Source organism: Anser cygnoides, chromosome 3 (assembly GCF_040182565.1).
Source record: "Anser cygnoides isolate HZ-2024a breed goose chromosome 3, Taihu_goose_T2T_genome, whole genome shotgun sequence".
Lineage (NCBI taxonomy): Eukaryota > Metazoa > Chordata > Aves > Anseriformes > Anatidae > Anser > Anser cygnoides.
Window position 1 is genome coordinate 32,499,104 of NC_089875.1, and position 23,791 is coordinate 32,522,894.

Consider the following 23,791-nt stretch of genomic DNA (forward strand, 5'->3'; position numbering starts at 1 on the left):
ATGTTTATGTGTCCACCAAAAATAGCAGTAGCTGTTAAAGCTGAAGCCATTCGGCATGGCTGACACAGTCACCAGATTCTTTCTCCTTAATTTCTTGGCCCAATTGTTTTGCAACATAAAGCTGAAAAAACATAGTTCCTATGTGTGTTTGTTCTGAATAAATATCTGATCATCTTGCCATTATGACTGCATTTTGGAATCTATTTTTTAAACATTATATTTTGGTTTTTGGAAATGTGGAATTAAAAATACAGAAAGACAGATGATTTTCTGCAGATTTTATTTCTTAACCACCTTGTCACCATCTGCAGTTCATTCTTTGTTAGAAATGTGATTTACTTTGCTTTACAGGATGCTACTTCTTATTTTTCCATTTGATTACAAATCCTTCCATTTCAATTTATTTCCTTCTTTCCATAATAAAGTATAACTTACTTTTGCCCCAATTACACTAAAGTTCTTTTTCTGCTGATGTTCAGCTCACTTCAGGCATGATTTCTATGTCTCAGTTCAGCCAGTAACCTGTAGAGCACAATACATAAATCCTGTGATCTCTCTCAGCATCTTTGATATGACCTCCTTTCTCAAGGTGCCATGCAGGTAGAATAGGTGTCATGAATTTCCCACAGGCCTGGCTACAAAATGGTAGCTGGTTACTACCATCTTGGGCAGACTTAGAGCTGTGATGAAAATCTCCATAATCTATTTTCTTGTTTTAGGAGCAGCCAGTTGGCTCATAATATAAAGTGGTGGGTGACAGGAGTATATTTTTCTTTCTCATTAGTTAAAGGTTCATGTTAATACTTTTTTTGTTGTTGTTCTTTCAGTGTTCGTAGTGAATCAGAGTAATCAATGAACTGCTGTGTTTGTAATCAACAAATCATATTTTTAATTTACGTGAGAGCTTGTGCCTAGAATCTCAAGAGAAATCACTGCAAAGTAGCATAGGAGCAGCAACTCATACTGTGTTGGAGTAGTGAGGTTATGTTTGATTAGTGTAATTCTTAACACCAACGATTAAGCAATGAACAATAAAGTAATACCTTTAGCTGAATGACAGTCCCCAGAAAACTGATAGTAAGATGAGCAAACAAGGAAGGAAACCAGACAAGAATACAAAGTCCATTATCGTAGCCTGTGAAGTAACAGTTTGCCTTTCTGTAAACAGGCGAGACAATCCATCTTTGTTATACTTACTGTAGGCAATGTAAATATCATAGGTCTAATTCTTGTCTCACTTCAGGAGCACCTAGATTGATGGCAGTTGTACCAGAGCTGTCTGCGCTGCCACTGCTCCAGCACCAGGTCATGCATGGGTAGGTGTCAGAGGAGACAGAAGGAACGATGTTATTGCTATCCGTCTGTCAGTCCTTTGTTAGTGCAGGATTTGTCTCCCCTGATCTGCTGGATCTGAGGCTGAAAAGAGAATTAAGGAGCCCTAGCAGCCTTATGACAGCCTTGCTCCTTTTTCTGCTTATCCCTGTAAAAAGAGGAGAGAGGATACTATCTTCAGTAATGCAAAATAGTCCTTGCAGCAGCACTTAGGAAATTTTAAAAATGAAATTGTTTTGGAAGGTACAAGTCTTCTGGCTTCAGGGGGTAATACATATGTTTATGCCAATGCAAAATATTGTCCATTGTTTCAGTGTAGCTTACATATGTGGTTTTTTTACTTTCAAACAATAGGCAATGCTCCTGGGTAACAGTGCATAGGCTGAATGGGTCCTTAGAATGAGAAAACATGATTTGTCAAATGACTTATTCAGAAAATACCAAACTGAATGAATTAATTTGAACAGCTCTATTATGCTCCCCTGATGTGCTATTCTTTAAACAGAGGAACCTTATTAGTGTAACAGTCACTCCAGGCCTAAGATGCTAATGTTTTCTTTGGAACTATGTTGGAATCTACATATGTAGGAAACATTTTCATTTTATAATTATTACAAATGATGTTCTGTTCTTTAGAAGGAGAAGTATTTTCAGGGGAAAAAATTATGCTCAGGAAGAACCTAAGTAAACACTTTTTACTTAGGGTTTTCACTGGAATAACTAAAACCAAATGGACCGAGCTCATTGGATTCAATCAAGTTATGAACTGCCGTGACTATATACTTGGAAAAGTACCTCTCAGTAACAGATTTTCTGGTTGTAGTATGTCTACAGACTGAAAATAGTTAGTATTGCTGGATTGCTATGCTCCATTTTGCTACTTTATTAGGCTAATAAGTTCTGACACTGTCAGTTTTTTAAATTTCCTCTTTAAGAGAGAAGAGGTTAGATCACTATATTATAATTTTTAAAATATTCCAACATTCTTTTGTACACAAAGTTTCCCTTAATAGTGTCTTTATTTAGTACTGGGTATTCTGAGAATTTAGAAATGAGGAATCAGTCCCTCAAACTCTGGAGATGGTAGACCCATTAGCTCATTCAGAGTTACGCTGTCGAAGAATGGTTCTCCTTCATGAGCACTGAAATAGAAAATTGTGTTTCATAGGATCCTGTGATTCATTTACACATCTGGCCAGCATTGATGCAGATTTGCAGTATATGCATACATACTTACATGTACTGAAATACAATAGCTTTTTTCCCAGTCAACCTAGTTCTTAAATCATGTAGAACTAGTGATGTCGCCACAGCTGGTTGTGAATGTTGCAGGAGGAGTGCAATCAACAGTGAATAGTTGTATTATGAAAATGTTCTCATGCACTTTTCTTAAAGCTGAAGGAAGACTTCTGTTCAGAGCTGATGATGTCATTCTGCAAGTTATATACAATCAGGATGCATTTTAAATTGCTGAGCAATTAAAGAAGCAGGGTTAGGCTCATCCAAAACACTAAATATATAAAATATTTTTGCAGAAAGCTATTCCAGGTTTTACTAGGGTGTTAATATGCTTCTAATACACCCCCACACCTCCTGCCCAAAAAACAAACCAATCAAATAAAAACCATTCAAGAGCTTGGTGTATTTATCACAATAAATAAGCATTAAAAAACTGTCACACACCCACTTCTACTCTGACCTTGTCTCCATCACTTTGAAAACCTGACATGCCCTCAAAACATGATAGCATAGCTAAGCAGCTCCAGCACCGTAATTGTGTTATATGTATTTTATTTTGAATTTTCTGACATATCTGCTCTGATCCTAGCTTCAGTCTAGGTGTGTCTCATCTGAACAGAAGTCTCACAGCAATGTGAGCTCAATTCCAGGGCAATTGCTTGGGTAAGATAGTAACATTGAAAAGTGATGTGAAGGTATATAGTGAAGCCTGGACTGCTGAACTTATTTTTTCTGTTGGAAAGCCCTGGCCAGAAAAAATATCACAGAATGAAACTGGACATCGAGTTAGTGCACAGAAATCACAAAGCCACAAAGGTACTATAATAATAATAATAAATAAATAAATATTTTTTTATTTTTTTTTTTAAATGTGCCTATCTTCTATCTGGGTATGTTCACTCTCTGTTCAAAATATTAATTAAGCCTGAGGTATAATTATCAGAAAACTTGCATGGGGTAAAATATCTTGTCTTTGAATTTGCCTGTTCATGCTCTAAGACCTATTACTTATTTTCAAGCTTCTTAAATTTAGACATTTGGTAAAAAGAAAAAAAAAAAAAACCAAAAAGACCCATATACAAAGCTGTTCCTCTGACTTTATTTTCATCATTCTTTATCTTCACATTAATTTCTCAGAAATAATCAAGAGATAACTTGTAGTTAGTCATATAGATGAGCATCCACAGCACTAATTCACAGATCATGATTTCTTATCCATATGGCATTGCTTTTCAGTCATGCTTTTGGGGCCAGATTAATATTTAATTCCTGAACAAATAGATGTGATAAACAACAGAGCAACAGCTTCCAGATGTGCATCATTTCTGACTCCTTTCCAGCATACAAGAAAAGATAGATGCACAGAATATTTCTTAACTTTGGACAACACGTAAAAAAAACTCTGACATTCAAGGTATAGCTTAAAGGAAATTCAGACACCTGGATTCAGGAGAGCTATCGAGAAACTAAAAAAGATTCTAGTCCACTTTTATTCCTGAAATACAACAAACTGCCTTTGCTAGTGCATACAGAAGTACTGCTATACTGACTGAGCTGACTGTCCAGGTGCCTATCTCCTATCCATAGAGAATCCAGAAATTACATGTTCTGCTGCTGAAGTCTCCTGGAGAGTACTTTTTGATAAACACCCATGCTTGGCTAAAAATGCTTGGCAGCATTGAATTCAACTTAAAAAAAAAAAAAAAAAAAAAAGGAAAACACATGAGTAGTGACAGCCAACTTTGGGATGATAGTATACAGTTCTGAGCATTTGTTTCTAAACTCAGAAGGCATCCAAGTTCTGAAATCCGGTTTCAAGGAGATGCTGAACTGCATTCCAGAGCACTTACTGTTTTCTGTTGGTTAGCCTAGATATCCCAGTATTGTATATGCATACTGTTATGAATTTATGTGCACTTTCCATATCGCTTCCTATGCCTTTGGGTAAATGGGTCTGTGGTACATTCTAGCATTCCCCCTGTTTAGATGAAAGGGACTTGGAGTACACCTCAACAATTGTACTGGGTCTGGCTGGGATGTAGGCCAGGCCTACAGAGCCTATGACAATCTGTACTAAAAGGAAAAGAGAGGTCCCAAATGCTATGATGAGAAAAATACAGTTTCTGTACAGGTTTGCTATGTAGCCCTATCAAAACATTTTTGTGTACCAACCAGGAGGTACAAAAGGCTGCCAGAAAAAAAGGAGGAAAAAAATGTGGAATAAAGGTCATTATGGAAATGCAGACCAAACAATGAACAGTTACAGAAATGCCCATCAATCAGAAAGTGTAAGCACCCATTTTAGTAAGAAAAATAATTATGATGTAATCTGGCCAGAACTAACAAGAACATGTAGGAAACGGGGAGGCAGGGGAGTTAGTCTGGAGGTTAGAAATGAAGTTGGAGCAAAATTTAGAGTACTATATCTTGAGCAGCTCAAGAAACAATCAGTGAAGTCAAGTGCAGTGTTATCCTACAGCAACGTGTGGCAGAGAGGACTATCTCATAAGAAGCTTTCTGTTTGTAGATTATTTTATGCTTGAAGGTATTAAATCTGTTGATATAAACTGTTACTGTCTATGCTGAGTACTGCAAGGAAGGGACCATATCCCAGTCAGACATTTTAAATAATAATCTCAAAACGTGCAGTAGCCTACACCATAATAAAATGTACGCATTTGAATCTGTGATAGATAAATTTCAAAGAATGAGAGTACGTTAGGAGAATTGTACATTTCCAAATGTGTTTGTTTATGTGCTGAGTGTAGACTGTGTTTTGAAACCATGGATTTGGTGGAAGTTGTACTTCCAATTCTGAACCTGTTGTCTTTCTGGGGTTCTCTGACTGATGAGTTCTACTAAATACCATCATTTACCTTGCTCTTAGTGGTCTGCCCAATCTCTTTGCTGGCATTTACTGTTTCTACTCCTTTGTGACTAGCACAGCCTGCAAAAGACTGTTTAGTAGTATTTCACGTGTTCCAGTTAACTTGATAATGTCACAGCTTAAATTGTCAATGAAGATATGCTTCTGCTGAGTTGCCAAACTGTGCTGGAATAGCCAGAACACAGGCATGTTCTTGCTTCTACCTCCTCTATTTTGGGGTCAGAAACCTTTGATAGCAAACCTTGGGAGGGGAGAAAAGGGGGGGGGGCGGAAGGAGAAAGGAAAGCCAGTTAAATCTTAGACTGCTGCAGATATTTCTTCTGTGAACAAAAGGCAGAAATCTGCTGCCGCGGGTTATACTTTATGATATGTTGCTCAAGTACTGTCATTAATATATTTTTGATACTAATGAGCCTCATCTTACCTTGAAAAATATGTTGGCTATTGTTAGAAGACCCTGAGTGCTTCAGTAGTGATTTTTCTTTCCTGATGCCACAGAGACTTTCTGAAAGTTACGGCTTGTCAGCGTACACGGAGATTTGGCCAACCTTGTATTCCAGAATAGATCACTTGCCTCAGAAACAGTGTTGAGTCAGGTTGCTAGTGCAGACTATTTTGCCTTCCCAAGTTGTCCTCAAAGAACTATTTGACCCTTTTTTTTTTTTTCCATTGGAGCAGGACAAGTGATATAAAGAAGAGTCAGAATTTGCCCCAAATATTTCTCTGGCTCAGAAAAAGGCTGAACAGCTTGCCTACTGTTACTGTTGTGGGATGCTAAGATAAAATAGATGTGTTTGTTGTTCTTCCATGACTTTTCTTGACAGATACTTACTATCATATGTTGTGTTCTTATAAAATTTCAGCACCAGATTTTCAAAAGTATCTAATACATCTGATAAGATTTCCAATAACTATCTCCATTTGAAGTTTCCTTGTTTGAGAAATTACTTCATTCAAGTATCTCCATTTGAGTTCAGTGTCTCCAAGTCAAATGCCTGAGTAGAGATAAGATATTTTAGAAATCCTTTGTAAGCTGTTAAAACTCCGGCCTCAAGTTCAGTTGAAAATATTTCCCTACAGGGCTTATGGAAGTTATGTGAGTACCCTGCTTCTCCATCTCTAAAACCTTCCTCATAGATGATTTGCTGAATATACAGCTTCAATATGTTCTCATTCAGCAAGATTCCTTGTCCTCCTCAAGTGGGTGCATACAACTTTATTAATCAAATGCAATTGATCCAGATCCTAGAGTAGGTCTTCACAGATCCTAGAGTAGGTCTAACTGCATATGTAGGGACCTTGCATTACTAACAGTGAACCTGCCTACTTCTGCAGGCCAAGAGACAGTACAACACTTGTTTATATGTTGTGGCCTATTTTGTCCTACTAACGTCTGAACCACTTAGAGATTTGTGGGTCTGTGCAAGCTATCCAGGACAACCACTAGACAGTGAAAGAAAAATGCACTCTCTACTGGTCTAATTACACTAGAACATTATGCAGAAACTCTCAAAACAGTCCTCTCTCAGCGTGGCTTTGTCATGGGTGAAAGCTGTGTTAGTGTTTCGGCCAGCTAGTCAGCTGTGACTCAGATATACATAGCTCTGCACTGTGCCTTGAAAATATAACCTCAGTTGAATTAAACAGTTGTTATGACTGTTAGAGACTAAACATAGATCTAACGCTTAGGGCCTCAGAGCATCATTAGGAGCCCTAAAAGTCCTAGGTGGGTGGATAATCTCCAGGAATGGGAGGTTCCTTGAGTGCATAGGAAGATGTTCTGCTAGATATTTTGTGTAACGACAACAAAGATTTAAAGATGAAGAAAGAAAAAGATACAGTACCCTCACTAAGGTGTGAAGATTTCAGGATCTCCAGGAAGTTAAGCTAAACACAGACTTGGAAAATGTTGTAAAATTATATCAAAGGCTTAAGAAATAAAACAGGAGATGATAGATTATTGACTAAGGCTCCAGCCTGTCAAAAGCTAAGTCAGAAGAGACCATGCAACAAGTAAAAGGTCTACCCACAATAGTAGATACCAATATTCCCAAAGGGAGGAAGTTGGGGTAGTATGTGTACTCTTAGCTTGTCCCATATTTTATCCTTTAAGTTAGCAGTCTTTGAAAAATTACAGTATTATATTAAATGTCTGATTAAACATAAGAGAAGCTTTAAAACCTGTAAGGTGGACTCAAGTGAAGCTGAAAAAATGTACATTTTTAAATCAATATTTTTTTTAATTGCTACATACTAATTTTTGTATTGGCTTGAATTGTATTCAGTATTGTCAAAGCATTCATTGTCTGAAATAAATTGGAAGATAAATCTAGCTCCTGGAAATAGTCTGGAGGAATACAAAGACAAAAAGTTACAGGAGAAGCATATTATTCAAGTTAGTGATTCTGACATTTAGTTAGCATATAGGATACTTTCCTCTGCTTTACATCACTCCTAATTAGACTGCCCTATTCCATTTTGTCTTCTCCATTTCCCTCCTTGCTTTTGTCTTCTGTCACAAAGCTGAAGTTCTGCGTTACCAGTTCATCTCTTTACTATACCTCAGGATGGTACATGTGTCCAGAAACACAGGCCAAAACGAACAGATTCATCACAGCCTTAATGACAGCTGGCTGCATGCTGAGTGAATTCTTAAATTCCCCCAAACTACCTTTTTGCCAAAACATGTGGAGTTGCAGCATTCAACATTTTATTGGGACTGTTATCTCCAAATGAAGAATGACTCCACTGGAAAAAAAATATTTTATATCAGCTGCAGACCTATTTTTAACTTCTTGTTTGGTGAAACTTCAGGAAACATAATTAGCCATATGTTGTGAGATGTTCGCCAAGTCTTAAATTCAATTTTTGCAGACCACATTTGAGCACTACCTTGTCCACAACTTTACACTGTTGGAATCAGAAGATTTTTTTTGTTTGTTTGTTTTTAAATGAGAATGTGATTCTTCATATTTCTTTGGATAAATATTTCTGTTTATGAAGGTTTTAGAACTGGCAGTACTAAAGATTGAAATCTTCCATTTGTTTATATGGGAAGGCAAGAGTACTGGAATCATCCCCTAATTCTGTCACTTATGAACTTCAAAACTTGCGTTGGGGTGATGGTGTTCTCAGAGAGAGAAAAGTAGAGCAGGTCAGGAACATTCATTCTCCTTCACAAGTATTTGTAGTACAAACAGAACAAGATTATTCTAATCAAAAGCATAGACAGAAAATGTTAACTTTTTTGTTAAAAATAAGAGCTTCTATGTAAACAAGAGGTGTGGGTATTTTTGTTTTATTTTGTTTTGTTTTTCCCCAAAGGAAATCTAAATAGTCAAATTTCAAATTGGATTAAAACAAATTGAAAGATTAAGTCATATCTGGCTAAGTCTTGGTATGGAATTATAGTCAGGTGCCTCATTATAACATCATATCTTTTGACCAAAATTCCTATTTGGGCTGCTTTTCCTGAAATACGATTATAGTTCTTCCTCAGGAATTTTTCTGTGAAATGAAGTTCAGTTTCTGCTCCCTGAATAAGCAGTTTGGACTATGTGATTCAGACAAATGTGACCTTTCTATTTCTATAGAAGAAAAAAGAAAATTGTTTTGCTATAAGAATGGTAAGACTGAAATTTTCCTAGCCAAAGAAGTTTTCTTTGGTTCCCCTATGATTATAGGTGGTCTGGTTCCAACTTCTCTTTTTTTTTTCATAAAGTCGCCAAATATAAGAAGGACAAGATGTCTTACATGTTATGGTCCATGTCATGGATGGAGCAGAAGTGTATGAAGGCTAGAAGGAAAGGAGGGAGGAGCATTTGGGACAGTTTCACACTGTTGGCTGGCTAACAAATAGTTTGCCATAAAAGTAGGGCTTCTGCAGCCTCTGTGCTCTCTGTCCCAGCTGTCTCTGTACTGGTAAATTCTTGGTAATTGAAAGTGAAGCCTCTTGGCTATAATCATTTAAAAGAAACAGCTCCTATATTCTTCTGTTTCCATGTATTTGTGTTGACTGAAGACTGTTATATATCAGTTTGTAGTTCAGCCTTACTTTCATTGACTTGTTTTACTTGCTTTTTTTCAGTTGACCTCACTGCTGCTTGACAGAAGTTTATGCAAAACATTTGGATTGTTGCAGATCTGTTTCTAGCAAGGTTAAAGGAAGAGAAATAACTCTATTGAAATTGCATATTGACAAGATAGAGAACTTCATGTATAAGTCACCTTCATTTTCAGTTGGCTTACATGAGGTTACATGTATAGTTGGCATTCTGAGAAACCTAAGTTAAGGTCAATCCATTGAGATGAATCACAAGATTGCTATGAATTTTCATAACTGACTCATGGTTCAATATAGAGTGAGTAACATCACCATGTCTGATACAGTACAATACAAGGATCTAAATATCCAGAATAACAAAAAGCAATGCGAGTAAAAAATTATGTTTAATTACTTTTCAGTGAGTATTGACTTCAGTCTTGTTGCTTTATAAAGCTTTCAAAGCACAAATAATATAAGTATTGATAATTTAAATAAGCTTCATCTGTAAAAATGATTAATCAAGTTTTCTTTTTTTGTTTGTTTTGTTACAGAAATCAGGAACTTACTTAACTGAATGCCTTTTTTTTTGGTTGTGTTAGAGCTGAGACAGGATTTATTTGGTTAGCTGGGGTATGTGAGGTTAGTTCTTTCAGTTAATCTGTTTCTCAGTAGCTGAAGGCTTTTCTTAATATTACAGATAACTTTATATAGAGAAGAATTCACTAGTTTAAAGAACTAATAGAGAAGACTAGAACTAATTGAAAAGAATAAAGCTCACTGTGCAGCAAAATGGGAATCTGCAATATCTCTTTTATAGTAGGTAGTGAGGTTATGAGTAGGTAGTTTTGTTTGTTTGTTTTCGGGGGGGGGGTTTGTTTTCTAAAACCATACAAAACAAAATAACTTGGCTGTTATATTGTAATGTATTGCATACAATACCTGTTCACAATGCTGCTGAATACTTAAGAATTATTCTCTTAATTCTTTAGAGAAGGTTAATTATTCATAGTTCTTTAGTACTTATAAAGCAGTCTAATCCTCATGACCTGTGAATTTAAGTCTTTTTTTTTCCATTCTCCGTTTAAGCATTTGACAGCACTTAATGACTTAATTTGCTCTGATTAGCTTACTTTATAAGTTTTCACTAATAAGTAAAGATGTTTTTAGTTCAGAATACATGCTAATATGATGCACATAGTCATCAAACTGGAAAAAAAAAATGAATCCATCATGGATATTTTTTCCTTTTTTTTCTATTCCTAGTATCCAGATGTATAGATTAGTAAAGACTGTGAACAAGTCTCTGCTTAGCAATTGTTTTAATTTCAAACCTTAAAAGACATAATCCATTCCCCCCCAGAACACATATACTCTGAAGCTGCACATTAAGGGTTATGTTTTTCCTTTATTGTTTACATTAATATCAATGAATAATGTCTTCCCATGGGGTAATCTAATTATGGTTTGAAATAATTGGTGAACTGGAACAGTGTCATAGATCAAGGAGGAAATTAATAAAAGGGTAAAGGTGAATTATACAGGGCATGAGATCCTAGCTAGGAATAATGAGATAATGAAATTAAGTCAAGTTTCCATCAAACACCAGTGACATCTGTACAGTGAGTTCCACTGAGCAGTGGAACTTGCAGAAGCTCTAGCACATGTGATATTTAAAACTGAGTTGAACAAACATGAAAAAAAATGGATTGTAGGGAACCAATTTTTCACTGGCAATGAGGTGGACTGGATGACCTAATATCTCATTTCTACTGCTAGCGTCTACAAGTCTGTTTAAACAAATACTTGGAATTCTGTATGTCTTCTAACCTCACTTGGACTTCTTTTGTAGCAGGAGCAGCAGGAGCTCATTATCCTGTGAAAGTGCTTGACAGTAAATAGCTTCATTTTCAGTCTTTCATATTGGACAAAATTAAATTTAGGGTACATAGAGCCAAATTGTGCCTACCTGCTTACTTGCAGCAAGGAGAACTCAGAAAAGCACTTGTCCTATGGATCAAACGAAATCCCCTTAAACTGGCCAACTGCACGTGGGATTTCAAATGGTGGAAAATAAGCAATGACTTCATTAATTTTTGACATTTTAAAATTCTGTTTGCATTTTTGTCTTTTGCAGACCATCTGAAAGGAGAGCTAACCCAGAGGCATATTCAAAGAGCTGTTCTAGGTAAGACTGAAACATTTGGAAGCAACGGGGATACAAGTTATCTCCTTTGGCTTAATCTTTTTGTTGGGCAGGTTGTACTTTTTACAACAGTTTATGCCACAATGTTGCAACAATAGCCAATACCTTAAAGAACATGGAGTCTGTGAACTTTGCCAGAGATTTGGCTCAAAAGGCATCTTCTTTTATATGTGGTGAGAAAAAAATGGTGAAAAAGCTTTGGTTTGGTGTTTTTGTTTTGTTTTCTTCTAACTGTAAAAGCAATCTTACCAGGGTGACCAAAACAAGAACAGAGAGGTCTAATATCTCTGCATTTTTTAAATTTATTTGTGTGTGTGTGTATATCCTTTGTGATGACTCTTGGATTCCCACTAACAGATATTGATTTGTCCTAAAACTGAGCCTCTAGTTAGCCATCAATCTAACATCTTTTTAAATTTTCCTCATTCCAAGAGTGACCGAAGGCATATACAGGTCATTTCTTTTACATCTAGTTATAGAAGTTGAAAAGTTATTCCTTGCAGCTTCTGTTGACACAGCTGTGAAGCTATAAGTGTCTACGTAAGTTGTTCACACAAGAGTAAAGTCATCCAAATTTGGTTTAAGGTGCTTTAAGTGGACTCCACTGACTTTGTACTGAAACAGCCTAGGAGTGTCCATATCAGAATTCCACTTCTGGAACAGTAAACTGCAGCTAAAATGTAACAGAAAAAAAAAAAAAAAAAAAAAAAAAAACACCTGCTGGGGGCAAGAACAAGTTAAGCCCACCTCAATTAGATCCATAAAAGAACCCCCTAAAATGATGTCATGGACCGTCTTCATGTAAAAGATGGAGCTAACTCAGACCTGAATGCATTTCATGGTTTTATTTCAATGGTATACATAACACAGGAAATAATATTTGTCTCTTAATTAGAGAGAGGAAATTTGGGTGCTTGCTTTCCTCACAAAAGTCAGGAAAACAAATTACTGCAAAATAATAAAGTAGTTTCCCCTTTCTCTTTCTAATTTAACCATGTACATGTCAAGCTCTGTTGATGTTAGTATTTTATACGCTTTTTCTTTTTTAATTTTATGTAAAAATCAGCACTGAAAACTAATGCTACCCATGTCAATAAAGCCCAAAAGTCAAACTCAAATTATTTTGATCAGTGTCTGAAGTTCAGCCTGAAAGTGGTAAATTTATTATCACGTGGAATTCTTTGTTTAATTCACTGTTTTTAATATTATTTATTCATGATGTCACATTAAGAAGTTACACCAAGATGAATCATAGCAATGCTGTTTATTAGAATTCCTTATTCAATGTTTCCAAAAAATAAGAAGTGATATACTTTCTGCATGTTTCAATCTGCATGATGACATCTTGTATGTCTTATATACTGATTTCTTAATATATAGACATTTGTGTTGCAAATGCTGTTTTGAATAACTATCTAAGCTGGTTTTCATAAAGCGGGTAAGCATAATTTTTTCATGTGTTTAGGAAATGACATAGTAGTGACTTTATCAGCTATACATTCACATTGTAAATATTCTCTTAGTATTCCATAACGTAGCAGGCAACACATGCATTTTTGGCTTTTGTTTTGAACATTGCTATCTGTTTATCATCACTAAGTCTGGACCACACAAAGTATTTTGCAGACTTTTGTTTCCCCTTCGCTATTCATTCTTTTAAATGCTCTGGATATTTTGACTTAATATTTATTCTGTGAGTTGGGAGAGTACTATTTGCCTGCCTGCGTATTTGGATGAATATTCTTCCAAGGAGTAACAGGTGTCAAGTCTCCCAAGATCTTTCTTGATGACCAGAATGTCATCAAGATATTTTTAAATGAAAACTGTCTGGTAAAAAGGCTAATTAAGAGTCTGTTGAAATCCCAACATGAAATAAAACACACCATTGTTTCAATTAGAAACTAAGTTAACATCTTCCAGCTGCCTTTTTTTTTTTCCTTAACTTAAAGCATTTTATGGTTAAAATGCTTTAAGAAGCTATTTTAGTTGGATTTTAAACAGTGTAGATCTGTTTCCCCGATGGCTATGCTTAAGATGTGAATTTCTCATTGAAGGGTAACTCCACTACTTATCCATTGTTCTTAGTGCTCTCTTTTTTATAACACCATATGCTGGAAGTTAACAAAGGACACAAATAGATGGGAGGTTTCACTGGAGGCAAGAGAGTACTCCATGTTTTTCAGTACACAACCAGAAACAATTGAATACTTTGTGTAAAATTGTAAGGATTCACTCTCAGTGTCACTTCCATCTTTATTAATGACAAGAATACCTCATTATGCAAATACCTTCTTTTATTCAGTAAGACCTTTCAGAGTAACGTACGGTCTGAAGGGGTAAGATTTGGCAAGATTGAGTCCAAAATTATGATACTTTTTTTTCTCTCTTTTCATATTCTTTCTGCTGTTCTTTACTTCCCTTTCCACCTTCTCATTGATCTCCTCTTTCACTTTTCCTAATTCCTCCTGCCTTAATTTTCCCCCCATTCTTCCATTCCTCCCCTTTTCTGTCTTCTCTCAAGTTTTTCCCTCCACAATATCATTCACTTCTGAATTTTCCTTCTTTAAAGGCTTGTATGATTCTTTCCTCTGCCTTTTCACTTCCTTCTGCATGTTTAACTGCATTTTTAGGTAGTATTTAGAATGAAATAATGTGCACAGCACTGAAGTACTGACAGAGCAAAAACAGTGAGTCACCAGGATGCCTCTGGTTGGAAAAGGTGGAAGAAAAGATTGGAAATAAAAGCTTCCTCTGGGTTTGCAATGGTTTAGAATGCAATTGTGTGTTTTTTATTATATCATTATCTGAAGATACTTTAAACTAGCATTTCAGTAAAATAAGGACCTGGTTCTTCATTATCTTATTCTGGTGTTACATTGATTGAATGTGATTGCAAATAGACAATTAGGCTAATGTAACATCATTCACCAGCAGTGGGAGGAGACTGAATCCTAAACTGGAACCATCTGATTACCCAGGAAAACCTATGACATACCGTACTGGGAACACAGTCCTATTGGGATGCATGCTGGCAAAGGCATGTTTTGTACAGTAACTTTCCATAACAGAAACAACTGTACTGAGACTAATAAAGATTTGTATATTCAACTGCATCTCAAGTGGAGGCCTCTGTTGTGTTAACTCTGGAAGTTAGAAAGGACCCATGAATATACACTTGGCTCATGTGCCCATATCAACAGAAATGTTTACTAAATCTACAAGTCCCACAGCGTTTTTGTCAGCTTCAAACAGATCTTGACAGAGTTTCATACACAGAAATTTCATAATGTGCAGCCTGAAACATTTCCTAAATCAAGGTGAAACGATGCATCATCTTCAGCATATCATGCCCCTCTTTAGCAATAATCACAATTACTTTCTGAGCTTAATTGAAATGCAGTTTTGCAGCTTTCCATTTCAAATGTTTTTCCTATCAGTCTCTTTCTCCATTAGCCTCCTTTTTTTTTTTTTTTTTTTTTTTTTTTTTAATAAAAGTTTTGAAACTGTTAGCAACCTATTAGTTCTTTTGGGATTCCCCTGAAAATATCCTGAAGGGGCAACACCTTTTGGTGTCTGGAGAAATTTGTTGGGACCAAATTAATCTCTCTCTTTCTGCACAACTCCATCGTTCTCTGTAGAGCTATTTGGGAAAAAAAATGCAATATCTAACATGGATAAAGATGATAAATGTGGGTCTTTGTAAGGAATCTGCAACCTTAGTAAGGATTTCAGCATCAAGGCCCAGTTTTATCAACATTTTATTTAAAAAAAAGTATGTTTTCCAGGTTTTGTAACTTTGTTTTTAGAAGTAAGAACTTATATTTCTTCTGTTATTGGAAGACCTATTCCCAAGACCATTTTTGAACAAACTTCCTTAGGGAGGGAAAAAAAAATATATATTCTTCATGAAAAATAAAATGACTAGGTGAGTCAAAAATAACATACATTTCAATCCCAGAAAAATGCATACTAGCATTTGGTTTAGAGTCTCAAATACTTCCTTGCCTTTCTTTGATTAGAAGTGAAAGAACAGCATTATCAGAACCAGGATTGTTAGAATCAGGAACTGCTGCTCCCACTTGTCCCACATGAGGCATAGTGCATGTCATTAGAAAGGCTGTGCCACCATGGTTTATATCTGGTGAGTGTATAGGGGATGCTTAGGAACTGTATGAAAATCCTCCCTGCAACCATTGAAGCATCCCACAGACATATATAAAGTTGACTAGACTAATAATCAATAACAGTCCTGAACTCATCTTCTGTGATCTGTGTGAATGGAAAGCACATAGCACTTCCAAATTGCTGGTTTGCATCAGAGTTAATCTCTTATTTAAATAAATCCATATTTAAATAAAATGAGCTCTGTTTCTTTCACTGCTTTACATCTTGTAACTGAGAAGCCATTTAACTTTGTTCATGTGAAGCAGAGTCTTGATCTGTCCTAATGCCATGAAATGAGGAGGCACAAGTGTTTTCAATCACAAAATGACAGAAGCTGAGAAAAGTGGCAGTCTGTGTTTTCCCACACAAGTCCAATGCAATCCATGGAAAATAATAGATGGCCTGCTTTAAGGCCATCATTCCTGGCACTGAAAAATGGTATCTTATATATAGGCTAAAAAAAGGCCTTTGGAGAAATATTCAGTTTGTCTGAAGTCCAGAATTTTAAGGGTTTTTGTTTTGTTTTGTGACAAGAGATAACCGTGTGGGTCTGTTCATGTATTTTCAACCCATAAAATATGCTATTTTTAGGGATAAAAATAGGAAAAGAAAGTATAGTCAGTTTCCAGTGGTCTCTGAATACAGGAAAGGCTTCTCTTAGAAATTCATAATTTTGTTATGCATAATATTTAAGTGTGTTGTGTTCTTCAAGTACTTGTGCTTGAAATCTCAACCAACAGCAGTGCTTTTATTGTAAAAGTTCACTGCTCCTGTGCATGGAGGGCACTGATTTTATTCCTAGGGTGTCCTCTAGTGGTTCCAAAGCCACTCTTTTTAGTGATGGATTTCTTAGGTCTTTCTATTATTTCAAAGGAAAACAATCAGAGATGCTTTGCATTAAGGTTTATTTTTGGTTTTCTGTTTCTGACAATGTTGGTAAAATTGTGCTTGTTGAAAATGATCATTTTTCACAATTACTAGGACAAAGATATAAATAGCAAAGCTGGCTGAAAATTCAGAAAACATTGCCTCTTTTCTTTCTTAAAAAGGAAAGATTTACTCTGCTGATGATAAGGATCTTCTTGAATTTGCTTTGTTTAATTATTGCAACATATTAAATGTCTTTAGAAATATTTGCTAAATAAGTTTTTAGGCAAATACTTGTAATGCTAATGGACAATGAATTTTGAATACATATTTAAGTCATTACACAGGATATTTTAAGTAGATTAGAGGTTCTTTGTAGCTTCTTGTTACTGTAGTGTAGCTAAGTCATTGCAATTATTCCAGGTGTGTCCCACAGGACAACCGCATAGAATTTGGCTTCGGATAACTGTGAAGTTACACACCATAACAGACTTACTCTCTCAGACTCACATTCTTTTTTTGGGCTTAGTTTCAGTGCCATCTATGCCTAATACAAGGAGCTCTTGCAGAGCTTTTGTATTTTTGTACGTACTAAGTTCTTCTGTGAAGATGATCACAATCCAGAAAAAGAAACAGGGTTTTGAAGCAGCAGCTAGACAAGTGGCAGTGGATCCCATGCCATAGTACTTGACATTTGTTGTCAGGTGTTATGGTTTTTTGTTTGTTTGTTTCTTTGTTTTTCCCAGTGTTATGTAGGAATGAATTTTCAAAACTGTACAAGTGTATTATAATAAGAAAATTCTTCTTAAACCTGGCCCTTCAGGCCTCAAGCCCACCCAGACCTTTCTTTCAGTAGGTTTCTCTTTAGCTGTTTCTAGGTTGTTTTCTAGTTTTGTTTGCTTCTTTGTATTTCTGTTACTCTTTTTATCAGGTTTTACTAGCTGCAGTGCTAAATTCTAGAGGCAGCCATGAGTTTTCTCTTTCATTGTGTCCTCAAGGAAGAGAGCACTGCATCTTTACGGGAAATCTTTGCAAGAATGTTGTTCTGAACTGTCAGAGAAAATTCTGAGATTGTTTTTGTGTTCCTATTAAGGAACACATATTCTATTCCACATGACCTACTCAGCTTCAGTTTATCAGATCTCAAAAAAGAATAGAAGACATCTTTGGATCAAGTGATATTTTTATTAAGAGTCATGAACTTGTAGCACAGCAATCCGGTTCTGAGTTTTATTGACACCGACTTTAAGATTTCGCTGTTGTTAGGACAGCTTGCAGTCCCTAAGTTTTCTTGCAATAAATATTTCTTCCAAAACACTAATGAGTTCAGAGGGAATTGCGTTATAATTTAGAGACTCCTTTAGGTGACTAGTAGGTAAAGAGACAGAATCTGGAAATGAAGCTCTTGATTCTCTAATTAGTCTACTAAAATTAAAGTATTAGGAAAAAGATGCTATGAGGATAGTTATATGCGTTAAAAGGGGTCCTCAGAGAGGTTTGCAGGATTTCCATCCTCAGACTTTTCAAGACATGTTTAGACAACCAAGTCTGATTCAGTTTTCACCCAACTTTGAGGCAACAGCCTCCCAAAGTCCCTCCCAACCAGAGTGTTTTGGTGATTCTAAGATATGACTTGAGGTGACCAAGTGAAAAAAAAAAGGTTTTTTTTGCACTGTCTACTGATTCTATGCCTAAGTTAGTTTTGCTCCAATACACCTTGGAGTAGTCTCTCCCTGTTGGCTCTGGTAGAACAACTGTGAGTAACTTACAAGTTAAGGAGCTGCAAACTTCTTCCTTCTGATTACATAAAGTTGAGTTTGTACGTTAAAGGCCATGTCCTGTGGGTTGTTGGGCAGCAGGCTAGTTCGGTACCAGTAAAGGTTTGCTCTGAGAGCTCTTTGTCCATGTAACAAACAGTTTTGTAATCTAATGAACTGTAAACAACCAATGAAGCTATTTTCACATCTGTATTTGCTTTGATTTTTTAAGGGTAAATGTAAAGGCAATAGCAACTTTACTTGATCAAGTAAATCATGTGACAAAGGCGTGAATGACAAATATCAGTGTTAATGGGGTATTCAGTGTTTCAGATCAAGCTACAAATCTGATGCAAAACTTCTTCCATTTTTTGTTTTGTTGTAATGGCCAGAAGAAATAAATTCACTATTTCTTTACCCAAAATTTTTCAAATTTTTAAGATCAAAAGAAAATAATGACTTGCAACAAGTAGTTACTGATGATGATAATATCCCACAAACATGCAGAGATTGCATATACTTCTCCAGATAAAAATCTTTTGGATGAACTATAATTGTTTCTGAATGTCAGGATTGTCTCCTCATATGCAGTACAGTATAAGTCAGCTGACAACTACCAGGACATTTTAATTAAACTCAATGTCCTTTCCTTCATACGAAAGACCTGTTTGAGTGATGAGAAATGAGTAAATATTTATGTATTTTTTCTTGCACCTTCTTCATCTTGTAGCCCAGCACTGAGAGCCTCACTGTTCAGCTCCTACAGCTGATGGATATATGCATGGAAGTACTAGCAAAAGTGTGGCACTTGGCGTGAAGTATGAAGGTGGACAACAGGGATAGAGGGTCCCAGAAACATACTCTGGTCCCCCAAACTGTGCAAGCTGTATATAGCTCTAGTCTAGTACACGTGCCAGAAGACTGAAAAATATCAGCATGAATCTCTAAGAATAATGTTTCTGCTGACATGAAGTCCTATGATTGTGGCTTCAGAAATTTTTGAGAAAACTTCCACTTCATACCAACATTTACAAAAGGATTTGTGAAACTTTTTTAGAGGGCTTCTTTTAGCTAAATTGGAGAGTGGAAACAAAACTTCTGCAGTACTTTGGTCTTTATTGCATACTTTACTAAATTCAGGTCATGATATATTGATTTTATTAACAATGCTGTGCTTTTTTTCCATTTTACTTCTCTCTTGCAGATGAAATGTTTTCTACTAATACCTTGTAGCAGAAAGATGAAACTTGTTCAGGCTGATACTACTTTGATTTGATTCCTTACACATTTCAGAGTATTGACACTTGAATCAACCTCTTTTTTGTGAATTGAAGTGACATGTCAGTTGCTTGACCCATCTACCCATACACAGCTTAAACAGAAGCAATTAAGTATAGAACATGTATGCTTATTTTTCCTTTTTTTTTTTTTTTGTGAATGACATTGCTGCTATAAATTCAATGTACAGCCCCAAATAGGTGCTTTTGTGCATTGTTATAAGTGTTTGTACTGACAAACATGGCTGGAGTTCCACGCAGAATGCACGTTAAATACCCACTAGTTTTAGAAAATGTTGGACCTACTGAATTGATAACACAGTTACTGTGTGCACTGCATTCCTAAATGTTATGTGCAAGCATAGGATTTACTGTGCATGCATATGCATATTGCTCATTCACAGCAAGTCTGGCTCTTACCAGAACTGAGAATTGTACATCTGCTTATCTGAGGGTTCTCAGCAAAACACATGGGCACACCAAGCTTCAGTATCTCTACTACGTGCTGTGACACTCAGGATGACTATACCTTTAGCACCTTTAGGTATTTCTTATTCTTTTTGCAATAGTTATGGTGCTGTTTAATAACTGCTGTCTCCACCTCAAATATCGGTTATCCCTTTGTCTAATACTATGAACAACATAAGTGATGCAACAATAATCTTATGTAATCTAATGGAAAAATGCATTTAGGCAAGAATCTGAATTAGTAGGGGTTTCCAGACTATGACCCAGCTACATTACTATTCCACTAAATCAAGTGATGTTTATGGAACAAATTAAACTTGAAGCTTTTTTTTTTCTTTCTTTCTTACTTCACAGTAAATTGCACTTGTATATTTGGAAACCAACAGGGAACTTTTAGCCACAATGGTTTCAGAAACCTTCATGGCTTGAGTGCAGCTGAAGTGTAGGCAACGCCTTCTGTTTCATGTGTCCTATATTTTCAGGAGCAAATACACAGATGACTAGTTTCAAAAAAGAGACTTAAGGGAATTGAAGTGTGAGTCTGTATTTACACAAAAGAGCTCAAAGAGACTGGAAAAAAAAAATCTCTACTTTCCAGGTGTGCATTGGAAGTCAATTTGCTTGAGCCAATCTTAAGCCAGTAAAACAGTAAACAATACAATGGGACATAGAGAAGAGCATAGCGATGGATCCTTTTTCTAAATTCAGTGACTAAAATAAAAATAAGAATAAACAAAATACACATACTTTAATCCCCCCCCTACACACACACATTTATAAAACACCGAAAATGAGACAGTTTATTCCAAGGTATGCTTAGGACCACCTGGCCAAAATTTTAAAAATCTATTACATTAGGATTAAGGGTAAAGTGCTCTAAAACCCACAACATAAACTCTTCCAGACATTAGGATATTTTCCATTTGCACATGAGTTTCACTGTGCATACCCATCTTTGCTTTTGTATAAGGTACACATGGTAGTGCCTGGTGACAAACATAGGTTGACATGTCCTAGGAGAGGAATAAGAAAAAAGAACAGGAGAATTGCTTGCAAGATGATCCTGAATAGCAACCGAAGGGTAGCTCTTTAAAAAGCTAAAATGACAACATATGCTGCAGTTTGAAAGAACTGAAGCCTGAGTTTGCCAAAAGCTGCAAAGCTGATAAATAAAGCAATAAAAATATTAACTGGACACTGAAGTCAATTCTAAATTTGGTTACTTCAAGTGACTATAAATTTAAGTAGATAAACACAAGACTATCCAGTGAAAAAATGAAAATCTTTGACTGCAAAAGTACAGATGGAGGGCAGGGCACCATGTTATTTGAGGCACAAGGACAATAAATCCCTAGGAGTCTGACTTCCAGGATATACTCAGGTTGAGAAATATATGAGTGCCCCAGAGAATATAAAGTTCAAGGTCACAGAGAGTTTCTTGCAAAATTTTGTGACTGTAGACAAGAATCTGTCAGAGTATTTCAAGTTGTTGCCTGCTTGCAGTAAACTATGGTGATTACACTTGGTATCTCATACTGGAAATAATGTTTTTCATCCATGCTTTCTATAATGCTTTGAAACAGACAGATTGTTAGCAGGTGCTATCATTTCTTTCTGGTACTGTGTGATTTGGTAATGTGGAAAGTGTTGTAAAATTCACTGCTTCTTTTGCTCCAGAATTGGCCCTCTCATTCAAGTAAAAACATTATAAATTAATATGCCTCTTACAATCTTGTTTGTGAAAAAAAAAAAAAATCTTTATGCCATGAATTGTCAACTCATGCAGGGTTCACCTTCCTCTTTAAGTAGGCAGCTGGTATCAGTTGTGTCCTGTGTCCATTCTGCCAAATGGGTTTTATTTGAAGACAGAACAAGAGCAGTTAACCTAAAGATAAATACATATATTGCTAGCTGTTTTGCTACCAAATGTTGCACTGTCAAAACCTCTTCCCTGCATTGTGTTACTCAGTACTCAGTTAATAAAAGACCCCGAATGTAGGATTCATAAGCTTTGCCTCTCAGTTGTATGTGTAGTTACACTAATGTAGAGGAACTAATACTCCTCAGGAGTACGCTGCTGACTTCTGCTAAAATAACTCTGTTGTACAGAATTGTATAGAAGTAAGCCAGCAGAAGCCCCTTGCATATACACAGGCAATATTTTTCTAAACATGTACACTATGCATCCTCTACATCCCTGAAACATGGGTCTGAAACCTAGATAAAATGATTTGATGTTTTAATACACTTTTTCTGTTTCTATATAGACAGGGAGATATGTAATAAAAAGGAAGCTCTTTAGAGGAAGAAAAACCTGTAGCAAAAATAAATTCTTCTTAGTTATCTATTTTCTATGTTTAAGCAAATACTACGCTTTGTGCATTTTACTGTCTAGTCACTCATTTGTCTTTCTTGTATTATTTTAAATATCTGAGCCTGCCTATTGAGGAATGCTACTATTTAGATGTGAGATACAGAGCACAACCTGAGCCAGTAACCTCTGCCTTAGCTTCCTAGCTTGAGCTGTAGCTGATATTGCTGGTGGGAGGAGAGGGCTGCAAGGTGTCAGCAGCAGGAGCCCAGGTGTGCAAAGAGGCCAAAAGCATAGATTCAGGAAAGTGAGGGGGACGAAAGAAGTAGCAGGGAAGCAGCAGCAAACAAGAGGGTTGAAAAACACTGCACCAGACCATAGATCTCCTTTGCTTGGAACATCAGGAAAGATCCACGTGTTCATTGATGTATATTACAGTAGGCAGTTTCAAAAATGTCTTGTCTCTAGAGTGAATGCCCTTCAGTTCACAAGCATGTTGCTGCAATGAGCAGGCATGACAAAAAACTGACCTGGAGACTGCAATAGAATGGGAAAATGCATCAGAGAACTTAAAAAGCAGCGCCCAAATAGGCATGTCCTGGGACTTGACTTACCACAGGACTTCTTCACCTGACACTGCAATCAGATCTGTTCTGCTCTTGTGACTGGAACACACTGATGGACATATAAGTTTTAGCCCTTTGCTTGATGAAATATCCAGTGCTTTCTCTTGCTGCCAGGGCCACATCAGCTTGCAGTGTACTCATCTCTTTCTATTGTGTATGTATACAAAACTTTGGACAGCTCACCTTGTCCACAGCTGTATTTCTTGTTTTCATCACCAACATTTTCCTAGAGGGAACATGCGTAGCTACACTCGGGATTGAGAATGGTGAGGCCTTTGCATCACAGAGGTACTTTATTTGTTCATAAAAGGCTTTATTACAATTTCTGCAGATAACTTACAACCTAATAATCCCTTCTACAAAGTATAATCATCATCAGCAAAATATTTTTCTTGGTGTTTTTATATACGTCACCAAATTCTGCCTAAGGCTGCCCTTTGAGATCCAGTACAAAAATATTTTTCCAAGTACTCAAAGTTACGTGTGCTGAGCCCTGCTTTCCTGGAAGCAGCTGAACACCTGCCTGATGATGGGAAGTAGCGAATGGATTCCTTGTTTTGCTTTGCTGGGGCATGTAGCTTAGCTTTGCTTTACCTAGTGAGTTGTCTTTATCTC

At 36.3% G+C, this 23,791-nt stretch overlaps 1 protein-coding gene across 5 annotated transcripts in view; it reads left to right on the forward strand.

The window, feature by feature from the left end:
• Window positions 1-23,791, forward strand: part of KIF6 (kinesin family member 6) — a 173,301-nt gene that overhangs the window by 128,673 nt on the left and 20,837 nt on the right. For all 5 annotated transcript variants that reach the window (XR_007169484.2, XM_048080091.2, XM_048080089.2 and 2 more), the window contains one exon: window positions 11,638-11,688. Coding sequence is in view for 4 of the 5 variants with exons in the window: in XM_048080091.2 (XP_047936048.2) it covers window positions 11,638-11,688 (51 nt within the window). In the remaining variant the exon portion in view is untranslated. The remainder of the gene's footprint in view (window positions 1-11,637; window positions 11,689-23,791) is intronic.